The sequence below is a fragment of the Berghia stephanieae genome, chromosome 10 (assembly GCF_034508935.2).
Source record: "Berghia stephanieae isolate SIO BIC M18660-M18661 chromosome 10, UCSD_Bste_1.3, whole genome shotgun sequence".
Taxonomy (NCBI): Eukaryota; Metazoa; Mollusca; class Gastropoda; order Nudibranchia; family Aeolidiidae; genus Berghia; species Berghia stephanieae.
The window spans coordinates 3,513,514-3,533,513 of record NC_088369.1 but is presented as its reverse complement, the minus strand read 5'-3'; the positions used below and the strand labels follow the sequence as shown (position 1 = coordinate 3,533,513).

The 20,000-nt window shown below is 41.7% G+C and overlaps 1 protein-coding gene across 1 annotated transcript in view; it reads left to right on the top strand.

The window, feature by feature from the left end:
* Positions 1-7,413, top strand: part of LOC144955981 (protein sneaky-like) — an 89,190-nt gene extending 81,777 nt beyond the window's left edge. Inside the window, exons 13-14 of the mRNA XM_078886244.1 lie at positions 6,196-6,356; positions 7,311-7,413. Of these exons, the coding sequence (XP_078742370.1) occupies positions 6,196-6,356; positions 7,311-7,413 (264 nt within the window). The remainder of the gene's footprint in view (positions 1-6,195; positions 6,357-7,310) is intronic.
* The last annotated feature ends 12,587 nt before the right edge of the window (positions 7,414-20,000 follow it).

The window sequence follows — 20,000 nt, the reverse complement described above, 5'->3', positions numbered from 1 at the left end:
CCTGCAATTATTATAATAGGATTCAACAGTCGCTTTCCTCGTAATGACGCTTAGTAACTTAGTAACCGGTTCTAAACTATCGGAACAATGACGGACGCCCTTATGAAATATTTCTCCCATGGGCATAAAAGTGTATCCAGAGGAGAAAAAAAACATTATAAATCTGATCCTGTTTTGATTTTGTTTAGAACCAAGTCGCTCGCAGTTGCTGGGCGACGTGACATCAGACTATTGAATCCAATTATAATATATAATACTGCTACTGCTATTCTGCTCTCATTACCCCCTCGTGAATCTTTACCTTGCAGTGGTGAGGGGGCTTGAGGCACACGGGAGGGCAAAGGTGTAAATCCCGGTCGACCGTCACGAGACCATCCCGGGTATCGAGCCAACGAGCCACATGAGCTGCTCGCCCCGGTGTGTGACTAAATTTGATCCAAAAACGGTGCCCGAATAACAGCCCTATCCCGGGCGCCACACTATTACCCTTATGTCGAGTCCCAATCAGTCCCGTCAATGGCGAAGCGGTCTGCCGCCTAGCCAAATAATACCGCGTTCGTGTCGCCAGGGTCTTCGGCACTTCCGAGAAAAAAGCAAACGTCCCATGCATCAATCGATTCGCGGCCTGCCGATCGGAAAATGCGACGGCGGGGATGGCGAACTGACGCACATATTGTCCCTGAACGTCGAGAGCCAGAGTATGGCAAAAAATGAGCTTTTATCAAAGCTATTGGCCGTTCACTGCGTAGATATCCTCCTGTTACAGGAGAACCACCTTTATTCAGGCGCGCAATCTTCCCGATTCCAGATCCCAGGCTATACGGGTCCAACGCGAGGACACTTCGAGGCTCAAAGGAGGGGTTAGCGTTTACGCTAAAGAGACATCGAAGGTAAGGGTCATTGAGAGCGTAACGGACAGCAAAGGGGTGAACCGAATTTCCGTGGAAGTAGGTGGACTGTGTTTGCATAATATTTACAAACCACCTAGAGCGACTTGGACTACACCACCGGTACCGGTGGTCAGCCATCCTTCCATCTGTCTGGGAGACTTTAATAGCCACCATCACGAATGGGGCTACCGAGACTGCAACGAGGCAGGAAGACAACTCCGCTCATGGATGGACTGTAATGATCTACACCTAGTGTACGATCCTACAGCCAAGGGTACCTTCCGGGGGACCCGCCATAAGAAGGAGTATACTCCAGACCTCACCCTCGTAACGAAAGGCGCGAACGGTGAACCGCTGCAGGTGAAGCGGACAGTCCTCGGGGACTTTCCGCATAGCGAGCACAGGCCGGTTCTTGTCACAGCTGGGGTGACAATACCGAGGGTGCAGTCTTTCCCACTTTGCAGATGGAATTTCAGGAAGGCTGACTGGGAGGAATTCAGTTCCTATATCGAGCAGGTCTGCCCTACCATTCCTCCCAAGTCCAAGAATATAACCAGATTTAGTAGGCTACTGGTTAAGAGCGCTCAACGCTCTATTCCACGGGGCAAACGGAAATTCTACACCCCTTGCTGGACAGCAGAGTCGGAAGAGCTGTACCGAGAGTACCAGCAGACCCAGTCCCAGGACGCAGCCGATAGACTACTTCAGTCTCTGGCAGAGGGAAGGAAGCAACGATGGCAGGAGACCGTGGAAAGTCTCAACTTTACACACTCCAGCCGCCACGCTTGGCGTTTGATAAAGAAATTGGACCCAGATCGGAATTTCGCGAAGGCTGCACCGGAATGCGAGGCAGACACAATTGCCAAGAACATTAAGAACCGTAGTAAGCGGGTCCGTAATCAGGCTTTTGAGCGCGGTGTCCGCAAGGCGTACCGTACGATTTTGGACTCGCTACCTGCGGAGGAGTCGAACTGGACGGCCCCGTTCAGTCCCCGAGAAGTGGGTGCAGCCATTAGCGAAGTGAAGAACGGCAATGCAGCAGGGATAGATGGTGTATATCCCGATATGGTGACGCATCTGGGCCCCAGGGCACGGGCCTGGCTAGCAGAGGCAATGTCTTACATCCTTGCAAAAGGAAAGCTTCCACAAGTGTGGAAGCACGCGAAGATAGTTGCCATCCTGAAGCCAGGGAAGCCGGCGAAGGAGGCAGACAGTTACAGACCCATATCGCTGCTGAGCTGTCTTTACAAATTGTTGGAGAGTGTTCTATTAAACCGATGGGGGCCCGTCCTAGACGCTGCCCTGCCACCTGAGCAGGCAGGCTTCAGGGAAGGGAGGTGCACCACGGAGCAGGTCATTGCCCTTACAGAGCATATTGAGCACGGGTTCGAGAGAAAACAGCAAACAGGTGCTGTGTTTATAGACCTATCAGCGGCGTACGATACGGTCTGGTGCGATGGGTTAAAGCTCAAACTTGCAAAAATCATAAGGTGCAAAAAGACCTTGAAGTTGTTCTCTTCGATCTTAGGGGAAAGGCAATTCCACGTCGCGCTGGGAGACGTCACGAGCAAAGTAAGGAAATTGAAGAATGGGGTCCATCAGGGGTCGGTACTTGCGCCAATGTTGTTTAACGTTTACATTAGCGATATGCCGAACACTTCCTCCCTGAGGTTGGGATACGCAGACGACTGGGCACTCGTTACTCAGAGTAAAGTGTGGACCCGTCTCGCGAGCGTACTCAGCGAGGACGTCACCAGACTCAAATCCTACTTTGACAAGTGGTACCTGAAGAAGAACACTTCAAAAACCGTGGCCACTGCATTCCACTTATTGGCACACCCGTAAACTGAATGTCCTAGTCGGGGACCAGCCACTCCCATATGAGCCGCGTCCAAAATATTTAGGGGTGACGTTGGATCTCAGCCTTACCTATCGGGTTCATCTCGAAGGGGTTGCTCGAAAGATAGAGAAACGCAACAGTCTTCTGAGGAAGCTAGCGGGATCGACTTGGGGCGCTAGCCAAGCGCTCTTGAGAACATCCGCCCTGGCACTATGCTATTCCACCGCGGAGTATTGCGCTCCAGTGTGGGGTAGAAGCAGAAACGTTGAGAAGGTGGATGTAAAACTTCGCAAGTCGATGCACATAGTGTCGGGAACGCTAGCAACAACCCCTAGAGAATGGGGCCCGATAATGGCAGCGATCCAGCCCCCCGATGTCCGGAGGGAGACCATTACGGGAAACTGGCTGAGTAAGATCAAAGAGAGAGGGAATGGGGATACCCCTCTCATGCGCATAATGAACGGTGCCCCCGTTTCGAGCCGAAATAAGTCCCGGCAACCCTTTTACGCAGAACCCCTGACTACGGACAGAGCTGCACATACGAGATGGAAGTCGGTTTGGACGAATTCAATCCCTCGTGGGGGCGGGGACCTACACTCCTCTAAGCTTGGTGAGAAGTTGCCAGGCTTTGATACCAGTAAGAGGAGACACTGGGTAGCTGCGAATCGGCTTCGGTCGAGGAGCTGCCTAACGGCCGGTGCGTTACATCAGTGGGGTCTAACTTCCTGTCCAATATATCCACGCTGTGGGCAAGAACCCGAAACGGCAGAGTATCTAGTCGAAAGGTGTGTTGTGACGATGCTACCAGGCGGGTTCGCGACGGTGCACGAATGCGGACCGGACTTTGCTGATTGGGTCGATCGTCATAACATAATAGTGTGAACCATAAGAAGCTGCTGCTCTCATTAAGATGCATATCAAAGACACCCTTTTGTTACCAGGCTTCTAATTAATTACTTGTCTTATACACAATAGTACAACGTTTTCTAATGACATTAATAATAGTACTGTCGTACGACGACAAAAACCCGTATTACTCCATTATACTGAGTTTTGTCATTGTATCGAGGCAATACAACGACAGAACCCAGTATAACATGACATACGGGGTTTTGTCATTGTATCGAGGCAATACAACGACAGAACCCAGTATCACTCCATTATACTGAGTTTTGTCATTGTGTGGCGATGTGGTCTAGTGGTATGACACTTGCTTTCGGATCGGAAGGTCCTGGGTTCGAGCCTCGCACTCGGCGCATAGTTGAGTCCTTGGAAAAGACTCTTTACTCACATTCTCTCACTGTACTCAGGTGTAAAATGAGTACCTGGCCGTTAACAGCGTTGTCTTTATCCGAAAAATTGTAATATCGCCTAACAGGCGTCGTGTCCCGACCTACATGTTAAATGTTGCTGTTGACCAGGGATCCCTTGTAAAGCGCTTTGAGTACATTTAGTGGATATTGCGCTATAAAAAGCTCAATTATAATTATAATTATACTGGGTTTTGTCATTGTATTAAGGCAATACAACGACAGAATCCCGTATAACAGGACATACTGGGTTTTGTCGCTGCATCAGCTGATAGAATTGGCAACATACGGTATTAAAATTTTTTTAACTTTTTATTTTTAAGAATTGACTTTTAATGTTTTGTGAGTAGATGCAGGGTGTCATTCTGATCACAGTGATGTAAAAATGTCTGTTTGACCCAATTTCGAAGATACGGGATTTTGTCGCTGTAGAGCAGAGTAGCCATTGTCTACGGCCATTAGCAACGATGCAGTCCAATGCGCGATGCATGAAGCAACTTAATCAACATTAACTCCTTGTTCCCTTTGTGTTGTGACTATGACGTCATGCTTGTAAAACTAATAAATAGAGGTGCCTAAATGAGTCAATAAAATGGAGATAAAGATAAAGGGAGGAAATCTGACTTATGAATTAACAACATACAAAACAAACGACGTTTCGGCCCTTGGCCTTTTACAAGTAAACACAAAATACATATATATTTATATTAGATTGTCATAATGATATAGGCAAAAATTTGTAAATGTGTGTGTTTGTGTGCGTGTGTGTGTGTGTGGTGTGTGTGTGTGTGTGTGGTGTGTGGTGGTGTGTGTGGTGGGGTGTGTGTGTGTGTGTGTGGTGTGTGTGTGTTGTGTGTGTGTGTGTGGTGTGTGTGTGTGTGTGTGTGTGTGTGTGTGTGGTGTGTGTGTGGTGTGTGTGTGTGTGTGTGTGTGTTGTGGTGTGGTGTGTGTGTGTGTGTGGTGTGTGTGTGTGTGTGGTGTGTGTGTGGTGTGTGTGTTGTGTGTGTGTGTGTGTGTGGTGTGTGTGTGTGTGGTGTGTGTGTGTGTGTTGTGTTGTGTGTGTGGTGTGTGTGTTGGTGTGTGTGTGTGTGGTTGTGGTGTGTGTGTGTGTGGTGTGTGTGTGTGTTTGTGTGTGTGGTGTGTGTGTGTGGTGTGTGTGTGTGGTGTGTGTGTGTGGTGTGTGTGTGTGTGTGGTGTGTGTGTGTGGTGTGTGTGTTTGTGGTGTGTGTGTGTGTGGTGTGTGTGTGTGGTATGTGTGTGTGTGGTGTGTGTGTGTTTGTGTGTGTGTGGTGTGTGTGTGTTTGTGTGTGTGTATATGTGTGTATGTGTGTGTGTGTGTGGGTGTATGTGTGTGAGTGTGTGTGTGAGTGTGTGTGTGTGTATGTGTGTGTGTGGGTGTATGTGTGTGTGAGTGTTTGTGTGTGAGTGTGTGTGTGTGAGTGTGTGTGTGTGAGTGTGTGTGCGTGAGTGTGTGTGTGAGTGTGTGTGTGAGTGTGTGTGTGTGTGGGTGGGTGTATGTGTGTGTCGTGTGTGTGTGTGTGTGTTTTGAGCATAGTCGAGCCGTTAAAAAAAGCGCTCTTTACTCACATTCTCTCACCGTACTCAGGTGTAAGATGAGTACCTCTCGAAAAAGTGTGGCTTGACTTCAACAAGAGATTAGTCAATTAGTAATAAATTATAAAAAGAAGCCAAAACGCACGATTGTGAAATTTATATAAAAACATTTTAAAAATAAAAAATAAAATTCTCTTTATTCACCCCATGCGGGAAATGTGTCTCCTGGGTCTATTCCAAGAGATAGATGGAAGAACACAGGCGTCAACCGCAGTGCAGCGCCGCAAATTGAGCTATCACGAGGTGGGCCTGCTCAAAGGCCACACAGCGCAGCGGCGGGTGATCGAACTCGGTACCTTTTGGGTGCGAAGCAAAGACCGTACTGCTGAGACACGCTGCCCCTTATGGATTATCACCATGGAGAAGAATTAAAGAATCTGATATACAATGAAGTGGTAAGACCTGGAATGAGATAAAAAAAAAAAGTTAGCTCAGGATAGAGAAGGATGGAAACTGTTTGTGGCCTATACCCTGACCCAGGGTGAAAAAAGGCAATGAAGTACCATTCAAATTGATAGTAAATGCATCATTTCCTCCAAAGAACGCATTCCCGCGTCTGTGTGGTTGTCTACGGTACATCAAGAAGACCAAGAAGACGTGCATCATTTGTGAGGATAACCAGGATAAGGATTTCTATCACTGTCCCACCAACGGCTGTGGGATTTCCTACTGTAAAGACTGCTGGAGGGACATCAAGAGAAAGTAAGAAACTTACTTTCTCACTAACTCACTCACTCACTCACTTATTTACTTACTTTATTATTATTATTATTATTATTATTATTATTATTATTATTATTATTATTATTATTATTATTATTATTATTATTATTATTATTATTATTATTATTATTATTATTATTATTATTATTATTATTATTATTACTATCACAACAACCATTACTCGACGCATAGTTGAGTCTTGGAAAAGGCTCTTTACTCACATTCTCTCACCGTACTCAGGTGATGACAGCGTTGTCTCTGTCCTAAAAATTGTAATATCGCCTAACAGGCGTTATGTCCCGTCCTAAATGTTAAGTGTTGCTGTTGGCCAGGGACCCCTTGTAAAGCGCTTTGAGCACGTTAAGTGGATATTGCGCTATATAAAAGCTCGTTTTATTTATTTATTTATTTTACTATTAGTACTACAACCACTACTCCTACCACCACAACTACTCCTACTACATAATTTAACCCTTTCCTTACCACCCATAGGAAAATCCTCTCATTCTCATTCGTTACGAAACAACCGACAATTTTCTCATTCTGATTTCTCTTGTACATCACAAAATTTAAAGAAATTCTTTGATTACAGCTATAAATACTAAACACTGTGTTGTAGAGCTCATATTGCTGAAAAACATTCTGTATAGATAGTATGCGCTTGGCTAAGAAGCTCATAACATTGCCATCCGGAAGTATAACGGACCGCACACAAAACTGTGTGTATCCATGAACGTTTATAGCCGGGTTAATACAGTTGAGTGAGCATTACTCATAAACGCGGATGGCAAAAAACAATAACAAAGACCTGAATGAACTATCTATAGAATGCACTTGTTACTTTTTTTTTTTTTTTGATTAGGAAACATTTTCGAGGGAATTCTAAAAATAGCTGGTAAGGAAAGAGTTAAAAGAACTTTTTTTTTGTTTCAGATGTTTGGCATGTAAAGTCAGAGAGGAGAATGAGAGCGACGACGAGGATTTGAGTGGATTCAGCGATGATGAAGTAGACAAAGATAGCAGTGACACTGATTAATGAAGAGAATGACATTTGGACAATGACGGCAAACTATTGTTAGAAACGTCCTCTCCATGTCATGTCAAAAACTCGTTGAAGTGTTTTGAATTATTGATTTTGTTTATTATTATTATTATTGTTATTCTTATTATTTTCACCATCGAATCATCATCATCATTACTATCATTATTATCATCATCATTTTCATCATCATCATCATCATCATCATCATCATCATCATCATCATCATCATCATCATCATCATCATCTTCAGCATCATTATGTGCTAATGATTCATCATCATCATCATTATCATCATCATCATCATCATCATCATCATCATCATCATCATCATCATCATCATCATCATTATTGTTGTTGTGTTGTTGTTATTATAATAACTCTTTGTATGATTACTTATGTCATTGTTATTGTTGTTATCATTGAAAACACGGTTGTTATGATTATAACAATTGTTATTTAATTATTGGAATTATAAATCAACTCATCATCATCATCATCATCATCATCATCATCATCATCATCATCATCATCAGCATCATCATCATCATCATCATCATAATTATTATTTTCATCATTATTATCATCATCATCATTATTATTATAATTATCATTATTATTATTATTATTATTATTATTATTATTATTATTATTATTATTATTATTATTATTATTATTATTATTATTATTATTATTATTATTATTATTATTATTATTATTATTATTATTATCATTATCATTATCATCATTATTATATTTACTCTCATCATCATTAGTTTTTTCGCTTATATTATTGTTTGCGTCATCAATATGATATCACAATTGTTATCATTATTATAGAGCTGCCATAGTTAATAGTTAATGAATGTTATATAATATTATAATAAAACATAAAGTGGATTGAAATGAAGACAAAATGTCATGTCAACGAATGTTATTTTTCTTGAAATAAATATCAAATCGAGACAAACCAAAACAAAGATTGGTCACACTAATACGCCTTAACAGTCATGACGTCACTTCCCTCGTAATGACGTATGGTAACTTAGTAACTGGCTCTAAACTATCGGAACAATGGCGGACGCCCTTATGAAATATTTCTCCGACGAGCACAAAAGTGTATCTAGAGGAGAAAAACATTATAAATATGATCATGCTTTGACTTTTATACATTCTGATCACATGACATATGAAATGTTCTAGCCTGCATGAAGAATAAAAAGTACCAATTTTTTTTTGTTTAGAACCACGCTGCTCGCCGTTGCTGGGCGACGTGACATCATACTATTGAATCCAATTGAAGGCTTGTTTTCTAAAACTCGTTTAGTCGACTTTTCTACTTTTTGAGATTTCCATCCATGCGATAAATTGAAATGTAAACTTTAATTTTAGCATCAACTGGCACAAAACTTTCCCTTGATTTGTGTGAATTTGTAGTTTAAATTTAATAAAATAATAGACCGAATGAGAGATTTTTGTGGGAAATAATCCTCAATATCTCAAAATCTCTCTTCATCTAGACCTTTCTTGAAGATGTTCAACAGGGAAGAAAAGTGTTATGTCAAAAAACTGGTTCCTATTTCATCGGAAGTGTTAAACTACTCTTTCATCCGGGGGACTTGATACATACTTTGAGTAATTCATCTTCTGGTTTCAGAGTACTTACTTACTTAATCCTCTTTGGGCCTTGAGGCACATAGGGTATCCACCAGACATCTCTATTTTTTGCGATCGGCTGCTTTTGCGGTGGCTGTATTCCAGGACAGGCCTGCTTCCTTTCATTCTTTCTCCGTGGTCCTTCGCCGTTTTCATAGTGACGCTATTTTATTTTCTAGTCTAAATATTAATATGTGACCCTCCGTCTCAAAACGGTATTATGTCGGGATGATTCAGACCCCAAAAAGTGAATTTGGAGATAGAATGATGAGAAATTGGAGCTTAGAAGTTTTTGCAATGCAAGAAATAGTCTTTATACTCCAGCATAACGTACAGAAATTAAACCCAAGTTGGATATTTGTGGCTATGAATTGAATTTCCCTTACCGAATGGATCCCGACATAATACCGCTTTGATATGGTGGGTCACATATTATGCTGGTCGTCAATAAAGATCTGATGTTCATCCTCGGTGTTTTATGTCCCGTAATCCTAACAATTTACCAATACAGCCTGCTACTGCAATAGTTTATGCCACGTTTATATAACATATGTCCCATTCATCAATCCATCCATCCATCCATCCATCCATCCACCCCATCCACCCATCCATCCATCACTTCATCTCTTGTTGTTACCAACATAAGTGCCTGCTCCACTCATTTTTCTGAATTAAAAATTCACCCCAGAAACCGGAGCATACTCAATGTCTCAATCGTTTCTATGTTAAATGTTTGTGTTGAGAATATTGGCTATTAAGCTTCACTGCTGGCCCGGTATCTTCGCGATGGTTGTGTGGCGAATCCGCGGTCTCCAGAAGTCGGTGAGAGAGAGCTCTAGAAATGACCTGAGTTTGAAACGAATATTTTTGTATTCGTGGATAGCTCATACAGTAGAGTCACGCTCTCACCGGCCAGGCGGAGTTGTCGTACCAATAAGGTCGCAGGTTCAAACCCCACCACCGCCGCGAAAAAAAATTATATTCTCTATTGTCTTCTGGCACTTTTCTACTCACTTCATCTCTTGTATGTATGAGTTGCATTGTACATTAGTACGGCACCTATAAGGTGCTATGCTACATCAGCATAAAAATGTCACGGTCACAGGGAATTCACATATTGGGATCAAACACGTCTGTTCCTGGCTAGAGTCACAATTTCGTCAAAGGGCATAGAATCCAGCCCATACAGTAGAGTGCCTGCTGGTCTAGTTGTCGAGCTCTTCAAGTAGGCAATAAAAGTTCGACACAGGAAGCGGTCTGCGTCTATGCGTAAGATATGCCCCGCACAGCGTAGCCTGCGTCTCATCACTGTAGTTACCATAGTATAACATATTCATTATTAAGAACCACAAAGTCACCACTTTAGTTCCCTATTATAATATTGCTTTTTTGTCTTGCTTCTGATTTTTGTTTTGTTGGTTTTCTTTGTTTTTGTTTCTCGTTTTGCTTTGTTTTGTTTTTGGTTTTTTTGTTTGTTTGTTTGTTTGTTTGTTTGTTTTTTTCTGTTGATTTTGTTGATTTTTGTGTGTTAAACTAAAGGAAATCCGGAAGCGACGTCGCTGAGTGGTTAATGCACTGGACTGTGACTCGGAAGGTCCAAGGCTCGAGCCCAGTTTCAGGCACTTTCCTTTTTTTTAACTTTGAGCAAGATTATTATCTCTTTGTATGCTCAATTTTGACATCATAGGTGTCTCTGGTAGTAAAGCTTTATAAACCCATCCCTACTCGACTCGATTATAGCTACAGGTAGTGACGGAAGATGTAAGAGTGTAGATAAAAAAGGACGCCTGACAAGTGACTGGTACTGTATGGAATGGAAATCTTGTTCCATACGGTGTGCTAAGTGAATAAATAAAACGTTGTGAGGGCATTGTGCATATCATTTGAGTGGAAAAATGCACTACATAACTATCCATAATATTTCTTTTTTTTTTAAATGAGCTTTTATATAGCGCAATATCCACTAAATATGGTCAAAGCGATTTATAAGGGGTCGGTTCCTAGCCAACAGCAATATTTAACAGGTAGGACGGTACATGACGCCTGTTAGGCGATATTACAATTTGTTTTGGACAGAGACAACGCTGTTAACGGCCAGGTACTCATTTTACACCTGAGTACGGTGAGAGAATGTAAGTAAAGAGCTTCTCCAAGGACTCAACTATGCGCCGAGCGAGGATCGGACCCAGGGCCTTTCTATCCGAAAGCGAGTGTCTTACCACTAGACCTCATAGCCGCACATGTGTTATTGTTATGTTACTATCTGTAATCTAAATATTTTGATGATTTATAGAAAAAATAACTTCCTTCATTTTTCTTCATCTTGAATCTCAAATTTTATTAACTGTGCATATATTTCAATTTTAACGGATAAAGCGATATATTAATTTTCGTGTGATAACAATAATATCAATAATGATAAAAATAATTAAATAGTAGTAGTAGTAATAATAATAATAATAATAATAATAATAATAATAATAATAATAATAATAATAATAATAATAATAATAATAATAATAATAATAATAATAATAACAATGATGATGTTGATGATGATCCATCCACTCATCCATTCATCCATCCATCCATCCATATCCATCCATCCACCCTTCCATCCGTCCATCCATCCATATCCATCCATCCACCCTTCCATCCGTCCATCCATCCATATCCATCCATCCACCCTTCCATCCGTCCACTCATTCATCCATCCATCCATCACTCCATCCATCCATACCTCTGTCCATCCATCCACCCCATCTATTCATCCATCCATCCATCCTTCCACCCCATCCATCCATCCATCCATCTATCCATCCATCCATCCATCCATCTATCCATTCATCCATCCATTCATCCATTCATCCATCCATCCATCCTTCCACCCCATCCATCCATCCACCCCATCCATCCATCCATCCATCCATCCATCCTTCCATCCATCCATCCACCCCATCCACCCATCTATCCATCCATCCATCCATCCATCCTTCCACCCCATCCACCCATCCATCGATCTATCCATTCGTCCATCCATCCATCCATTCATCCTTATCCCCATCCATCCATCCATACCTCTATCCAACCATCTATCCATCCATCCATCTTTCAATCCATAAATCCATCCATCCACCCATCCACCACACCCATTCATAAATACACACACATACATGTTAAGTCCAATTTTTACTTTCCTACACAACCTTATAAAGCTACTTCTAAAAATTACCTATATTAAATATCAAAATTATAAAAATTTCATAATGCAAATATTGATGCTCGAAGCTCGAAGAAATAAATCACAATGTGAAATTGAATGTAAGCTTCAATTAATATACGAAAGCAGATAATATATGGACGCTTCGGGTTTTCCCCTTTATCAACAAAACAGAATGAATGAAACACAACAGACGAATGAGATAATACTATTAATTATTTCATTCATCCGTAGTGTTTCATTCATTCTGTTTTGTTGAGAAAGGGGAAACCCGAAATGTCCATATTATCTGTTTTCGTTCAATTTCACATTCATCATCATCATCATTGCCTTTTTCACCCTGGGTCAGGGTATAGGCCACAGACAAACAGTTTCCAACCTTCTCTATCCTGAGCTAACTCTTTTTATCTCATTCCAGGTCTTACCATTTCTCTGTATATCAGCTTCTTTAATTCTTCTCCATGTTCCTCGTGGCCTTCCCCTTTCACAATTTCACATTGTTATTTATAATATTTCAAACAGCATTTCAATAACAACAAAAAAGTAGGAAAATACTCAAAAGATCAAGTTATTTTCAAATTATATAACAGTATCTTTGGTCTTTTCGAGACTCTCTCGTACTCAATCGAGATGCAGCTAAGACAGGGAGATAATTCGGCCATTTCCGGCCCCTGGTCGCTATGGCGACCCGTCAAAACAATGAGGCTCTCCAGGGCTCCGGTGACGTCGGCGGAACTAGTAGCACGACCGCGGTCAGAGAGGAGGGTAATTGTGGATTTCACGTCTGACAAAGCACGGCTGAAACAATGAGGAGTTAATGAATGACAAGGAAATGATCTACGGCCGTTGCGGGGAAATTGCTTTACAATCTTTCTTTTTTTTTTTTTTAGCTTTTTTATAAAGTGCAATATCCACTAAACGTGCTCAAAGCGCGTTACAAGGGTTCCCTGGCCAACAGCAACATTTAACATTTAGGACGAGACATAACTGATGCCTGCTAGGCGATATTACAATTTTTCGGACAGAGACAACGCTGTTCACGGCCAGGTACTCATTTTACACCTGAGGACGGTGAGAGAATGTGAGTAAAGATCCTTTTCCAAGGATTCAACTATGCGCCGAGCCGAGTGAGGCTCGAACCCAGGACCTTCCGATCCGAAAGCAAGTGTCATACTAATAGACAACATAGCTACACAATATGAATTTAACAACCAGAAAAAAAATAATAATAAAAATAAAAATAAAATTCCCTTTAGTCATCCCATAGGATAAAAATTTGTCTCTAGGGTCTATTCCACTGGAATAACCCAGGCGCCAGCCGCAATGCAGCGCCGCAAATTGAGCTTGCTCAAGGCCACATCGCGCAGTAAGTGGCGGGTCATCGAACTTGATAACTTCGGGTACGAAGCAAAAAGACCGTACCGCTGAGCCACAAAAAGCAGTCCTTCAGAGCCGTTCTGCCCATGGAGCCGGAGCTCAACCCGGTTTCTATAGTGTGATTGTAATATCGCCTAACATGCGTCATGTCCCGTTCTACATGGAAAGTGTTGCTGTTGGCCAGGGACCCTTATTAAAACGCTTTGAGCAAGTCTAGTGGATATCACGCTATATAAAAAAAGGTCAATATATCAATATTTAACAATAACTCAACTTTGTGACTCTAAGAGTAAGGCTCGAAACCAGGACCCACCGGTCCAAAATAAAGTGTCACCACAAGACCACACAGCCGCACAATACGACAAATGCCGGATTGAGACGGAAATGAGTTTAATGTCGTTTTTTTCAGTCCTACGGAGCCGTCAGGCTCACGGAGCCAGAGTTTATTCCGGTTTCTATTGCGTGAAAAAGACAAAAGCAATTGCTTGCTACTCTTTGGATAGGACACCTATTCTATCGTAAAGTACTTTCCGCCAAATTTAACAGACTCAGCTACCCATTCACTGATGGCTGGACAGGGGGGGGGGGAGTCAGAAAAAAATCTCTGATTGCACCTGGGATCGATCTTGGTCCCTTTTCGTGTGAAGCGAGTGCTCTACCAGCTGAACTATCGGGATCGCCAAAAAAAAAATCAGTTTTTAAAAATACAAGAAATATGTTAGACATTTTAAGAAGAAATGAGCTTTTATACAGCGCAATATCCACTAAACCTTCTCAAAGCGCTTTACAAAGGGTCTCGGACCAACAGTAACACGTAACATGTAGAACGAGACATGACGATGTTAGCCGATATTACAAAAAAAAAAAAAAAATTAGGAGACACCGCTGTTAGTTATCGGCCAGTACTCAGTTTTACACCTGAGTACGGTGAGAGAATGTTAGTAAAGAGAGCTTTCCAAGGACTCAACTAACTATGCGCCGAGCGAGGCTCAAACCTAGGACCTTCAGATCCGGAAGCAAGTGTCATACCACAAGACCACATAGCCGCACAAATAGATACCTTTTATTTTATCAACTTACTTGGTGATGATAGTGTTACAACAATATCTCATGCTCAGGTTTGATCTCAGAAACATCTCGTCAACCTGTAGAAAGCGAAACACTGAGTTGACCAAGCTAGAATCGGATATTTACACTCATTGATTACTCTATTAATTCCTTGCTTCCCTTTGGATAGGACGTTAGATCATCAACCGGAGCAACCTGATACATTTACATTGATATATCAACTTTATAAACAAATTACATACACTCTTCTTCATTTCTCTATCTTATATTTATATAGAGCAATAGCCACTAATCGTGCTCAAAGCGCTTTACAAAGGGCCCCAGGCCAACAGCAACACGTAACATTTAGAACGAGACAAGACGTTAGGCGATATCACTTTTATTTTAAGACAAAGACAAAGGCTGTTAACGGCCAGGTACTCATTTTACACCCGGGTAAGGTGAGAGAATGCAAGTAAAGAAACTTTTTTTAAAAGAACTCAACTATGCACCGGTCAGAGCGGGACTCGAACCCTGGACCTTCCGATCCGAAGGCGAGTTTTTTACAACTAGACCACATTACCGCACATCTAATTGACACAATGCCGATTAGATAGGGCGGCTATGTTCTCTAGTGGTATGACACTCGCTTTTGGGTCGGAAGGTCCTGAGTTCGAGCCTCGCACGGCGCATAGTTTGAGTCTTTGGAAAAGGCTCTCTACTCACATTCTCTCACCGTACTCAGTTGAGAAATGAGAACCTGGCCGTAAACAGCGGATCAAAAAAAAAAAAACTGTAAGATCGCCTTACAGGCGTCATGTCTCGTTCTACGTGTTACGTGTTGCTGTTGGCCAGGGACCCTTTGTATAGCGCTTTGAGCACGTTTAGTGGATATTGCGCTATACAAAAGCTCTAGTCTTTGTTGATGTGTTTTTAGATTAGATGTTTTATGGTAAGAGTTTTAACATTCAATTTATTCAATTCTTCAGACGACAGGAATTCAAATGCATCAGTTTATTAAAGAAAGAAATATTAACTACATAAGTGATGAATTATGAAGCATGGATAAAAGTTAAGGGGATTTATAATATTTCATAAATTAAATACTGCTTTTAGTGTGATTGCCATATTCTGAATAAACACGTTTGTTAAAATTTTGGCCAGAAAACTCATCCTTCAAATTATATCGATCGATTAAAATGATTCTCATCTTGGCAAAAAGCTGTCAAACCTGGGACTTCGCGAAGTCCCAGGTTTGACAGCTTTTTGCCAAGATGAGAATCATTTTAATCGATCGATATTTGAAGGATGAGTTTTCTGGCCAAAATTTCAAATACGTGTTTTGTCAGAGTGCGTATGTACTCCGATTGAGGTTTACAGGTTATTTGGAAATGAAGTTATTTAACACATCTACTCTAACCCTGAAGAATTCTATTACGTAAGTTGTGTGTGGGTAAGAAACACATAAAAAGCTAAAAAGTTACAATTTACGTTTAATCCAACGCGTGTCTATTTATAGGTCAGATAACCCAGCTAACCCGGCTCACTGTTGAAATGGAAATACGCTCAACTCAAACCAAAGTAAAACATTGGCCGTTATAAGCATTGTTAAATCAAGCCCATAATACACTTCCACAGTCATGTCGTCACTTCCCTCGTAATGACGCATGGTAACTTAGTAACTGGCTCTAAACTATCGGAACAATGGCGGACGCCCTTATGAAATATTTCTCCGACGAGCATAAAAGCGTATCCAGAGGGAGGAAAAAAACATTATAAATCTGATCATATTTTGACTTTTACACAGTCTGAAGCGTGTGCTCTATCAACTGAGCTATTGGGACCTCCAAAATTTATTTTAAAGCATTGGGTTCACCGTTTTTAGCCTTTGGTCAAATATCGAACATTCGACCTACAAATTACAAGCCACTCGACCACAAATGTGACCCATCGTCTCAAAACGGTATTGTGTCGGGATGGACCAGATGCTAAAAAGTCAAATTATGGTTAAGCTGGTCAAAAATATGAAGCGTTGGTATTTAGTACAGTAAAATATGATATTCCTTCTCCTCTATAAAGCACAAAAACTCAACTTAAGCATGATATTTCTGGCTACAAATTCCATTTTCAGCATCTTAATCATCCCGGTTTAATACCGTTTTTGACGAGGGGTCACAAATGTTTTCTAATAATAATATTATATTTATAATTGTTGTATTCTGACCTCTTACATTTTAATGGCCACGATTAGCTGTGAACCTCATGTCTACTAACACGACATTGACACATACGTTGCCAACACCTGATTTGCTAATGAGCACACCTCCCTTTAAAAAAATCACACATAAACAGTCAACAACAAACACCTACCCCTTCATCCATTAAGAAAAAAAAAAAAAGCCCAGCTTCTACTTTTCACCTTTTTACAAAATAATTGCGTCCACTTCCGGTCACCATCAAGTTTTGCTACTCTGACCACGACTGTTGTGGTGGTCATTATAATCTGTTCCTTATTTTTGTAAATATCACAAGTAGACTTCAATGGACGTAGACTTCAAGTGTTGGAGAGATCATACCCGGAGGGGGTTGGTCACACCCTGACACATCCCGTTAGTCCTTCATAGAGAACGATGTGTCGGGAGTATGTGTAACTCTATTGTTCTGAAATCCTTAAGTTCACGAAAAGATACACGATCTTTAAATGGGACAACTGGAAATTTCCTCAACCCTCCCCCTCTTCTCCTCCTCCTCCTCCTCCTCCTCCTCCTCCTCCTCCTCCTCCTCCTCCCTCCTCTCCTCCTCATTCTTCTTCTTCTTCTTCTTCTTCTTCTTCTTCTTCTTCTTCTTCTTCTTCTTCTTCTTCTTCTTCTTCTTCTCGCCTCCGTCCTCCTCCTCCTCCTCCTCCTCCTCCTCCTCCTACTTCTTGAATATTCGGAAAAAATATTAATATTGCCTGTCGCACCCTGACACATCCCGTTAGTCCTTCATAGAGAACGATGTGTTGGGAGTATGTGTAACTCTTTTGTTCTGAAATCCTTAAGTTCACGAAAAGATACACGATCTTTAAATGGGACAACGGGAAATTTCCTCAACGCTCCCCCTCTCCTCCTTTTCCTCCTCCTTCTCCTCCTCCTCCTCCTCCTTTTCTTCCTCCTCCCCCTCATCCTCATCCTCCTCCTCCTTCTCCATCTCCGCATCCTCCTCCTCCTTTTTCTCTTCCACCTCCTCAGATCTTCCTCATCGTTGTTGCCATCGTGGTCATCCTCTTCGTCCACTTCCACCTCCTCATATTCCTCCTGTTACTTCTTCTTCTTCTTCTTCTTCTTCTTCTTCTTCTTCTTCTTCTTCTTCTTCTTCTTCTTCTTCTTCTTCTTCTTCTTCTTCTTGTCGTCGTCGTCGTCCTCCTCCTCCTCCTCCTTCTCCTCCTCCTTTTCTTCCTCCTCCCCCTCATCCTCCTCCTCCTTTTCTTCCTCCTCCCCCTCATCCTCCTCCTTTTCTTCCTCCTCCTCCTCATCCTCCTCCTCCTTTTCTTCCTCCTCCCCCTCATCCTCCTTTTCTTCCTCCTCCCCCTCATCCTCCTCCTCCTTTTCTTCCTCCTCCCCCTCATCCTCCTCCTCCTTTTCTTCCTCCTCCCCCTCATCCTCCTCCTTCTCCTCCTTTTCCTCCTCCTTCTCCTCCTCCTCCTCCTCCTTCTTCAACATTTGAAAATAATAAAGTAATGTCGTCTAACGATGTCATGGTTTCGTCTTAGATATTAAGTGTTGCTATTAGATAGGGGCCCATTATAAAGCGCTTTGACCACGTATCGTGGATATTGCCTATATAAATGCTATATCTTTTTCTTATCTGTTTTTCTAGCAATTGAGCTTTCGGGACTCCGAACAAGACCTTCTGTACCATGTAAAGTATCAAGCTTGTCTTCGTTGAAGATTCACATAATGAAAACAAATTGATTGCGCAGTCTTTCAAATTACAATTACATGTCGAGAACGGTGAGAAGTTACCGCAACCGTTGTATTACCTTCTAACTTTTGACACAGAATTGAAAGAAAACGATGGAATAATAATATAAAAAGGACATGACCGTTCACTTTACCCTGAGGAACACCGATTAATTAAATTCTGATTTCCGGTGTAGAAGAGTTACCTACATGATCAACAACAAGGGGAGATAACAAAAGAACACAAGACTCGAACACGGAAGAGTATAAACATTGATAGAGGTAGGATAATTTGTTTTGGTTTTCGCCCGATACTGTTTGCATTCGGATAATCCTTTGCAGTAGACAAGGCGGTCAGGTCAGCACAACAGTTGATGATGATCTCTTGGTACAACCAATGGTGTGTTCCGCAGGCGAAGCTTCTTTCTTACTTACTTACCTACTGCATTTCACGCCCATTGGCGTATAGGGAAGTTATGAGGGCTCTTTACAAACCAGTCATGGCAGTTGCAGAGACCCAAAGAACTCATTACACTTTCTGATTTTCTCCTCCGCTGTTTTTCCCCCTTTCTTATGCGTGCGGATGTCCAACGAAGAACATCCTTCATTCTGAGAACGTAGGCCATGGAAAAGGCATACAAAATCCCCCCCCCCCCCTGAGTTGAGTGATGGGAGTAAATCGATTCGTATCAGTGACAAATCGATTCGGATAATTTTATCGGATACTCTCAAGAAATAAAAAAATCTGTGTATCAAGACTACCCGATAGCTCTGTGCAAAATGGCATTGTGTAGCGCATCAACCATAATTGTATAAAATGGATAATCCCAGGTATCAATAGAGCATGACACAAGAATCAATTAACGTAATGAATATCGTTAATTTTTAAAAATTTGTTTACTGAAAGAAAACCGATATTTGTAGATATCGAAAAGTGCCCAATTACTATCTATAACCTAGCTTTTTGTCTCGCTTTGCCTCACCAACGGAACAGTCATCTTCGTCGTGTTTGATGTCTTTGCTGGTGATGTGGTGTTGTTCTAATTGACAGGCCATTCACTGGACGTCAATACTGTTTTGTTAATTGTGTTTGTGGTGAGAAATTGCTTCTGTCATTGAAGATCAGGTTATCGGGTAGGATGAAAGAAGGACGAGAGCCTCCTAGAACATGCCAGATTGCAATAAAGTTGGCGCTATATTTTGGTTCCCATGGACAGGACGAGATATTTATCAAAAATTCTTATACATCGAATATATAGGGACAGCTTGACTTAGCGCTATGGTCTTTGCTTCGCACCCGAAAGGTATCATGTTCGACTATCCACCGCGCTGTGTGGCCTTGA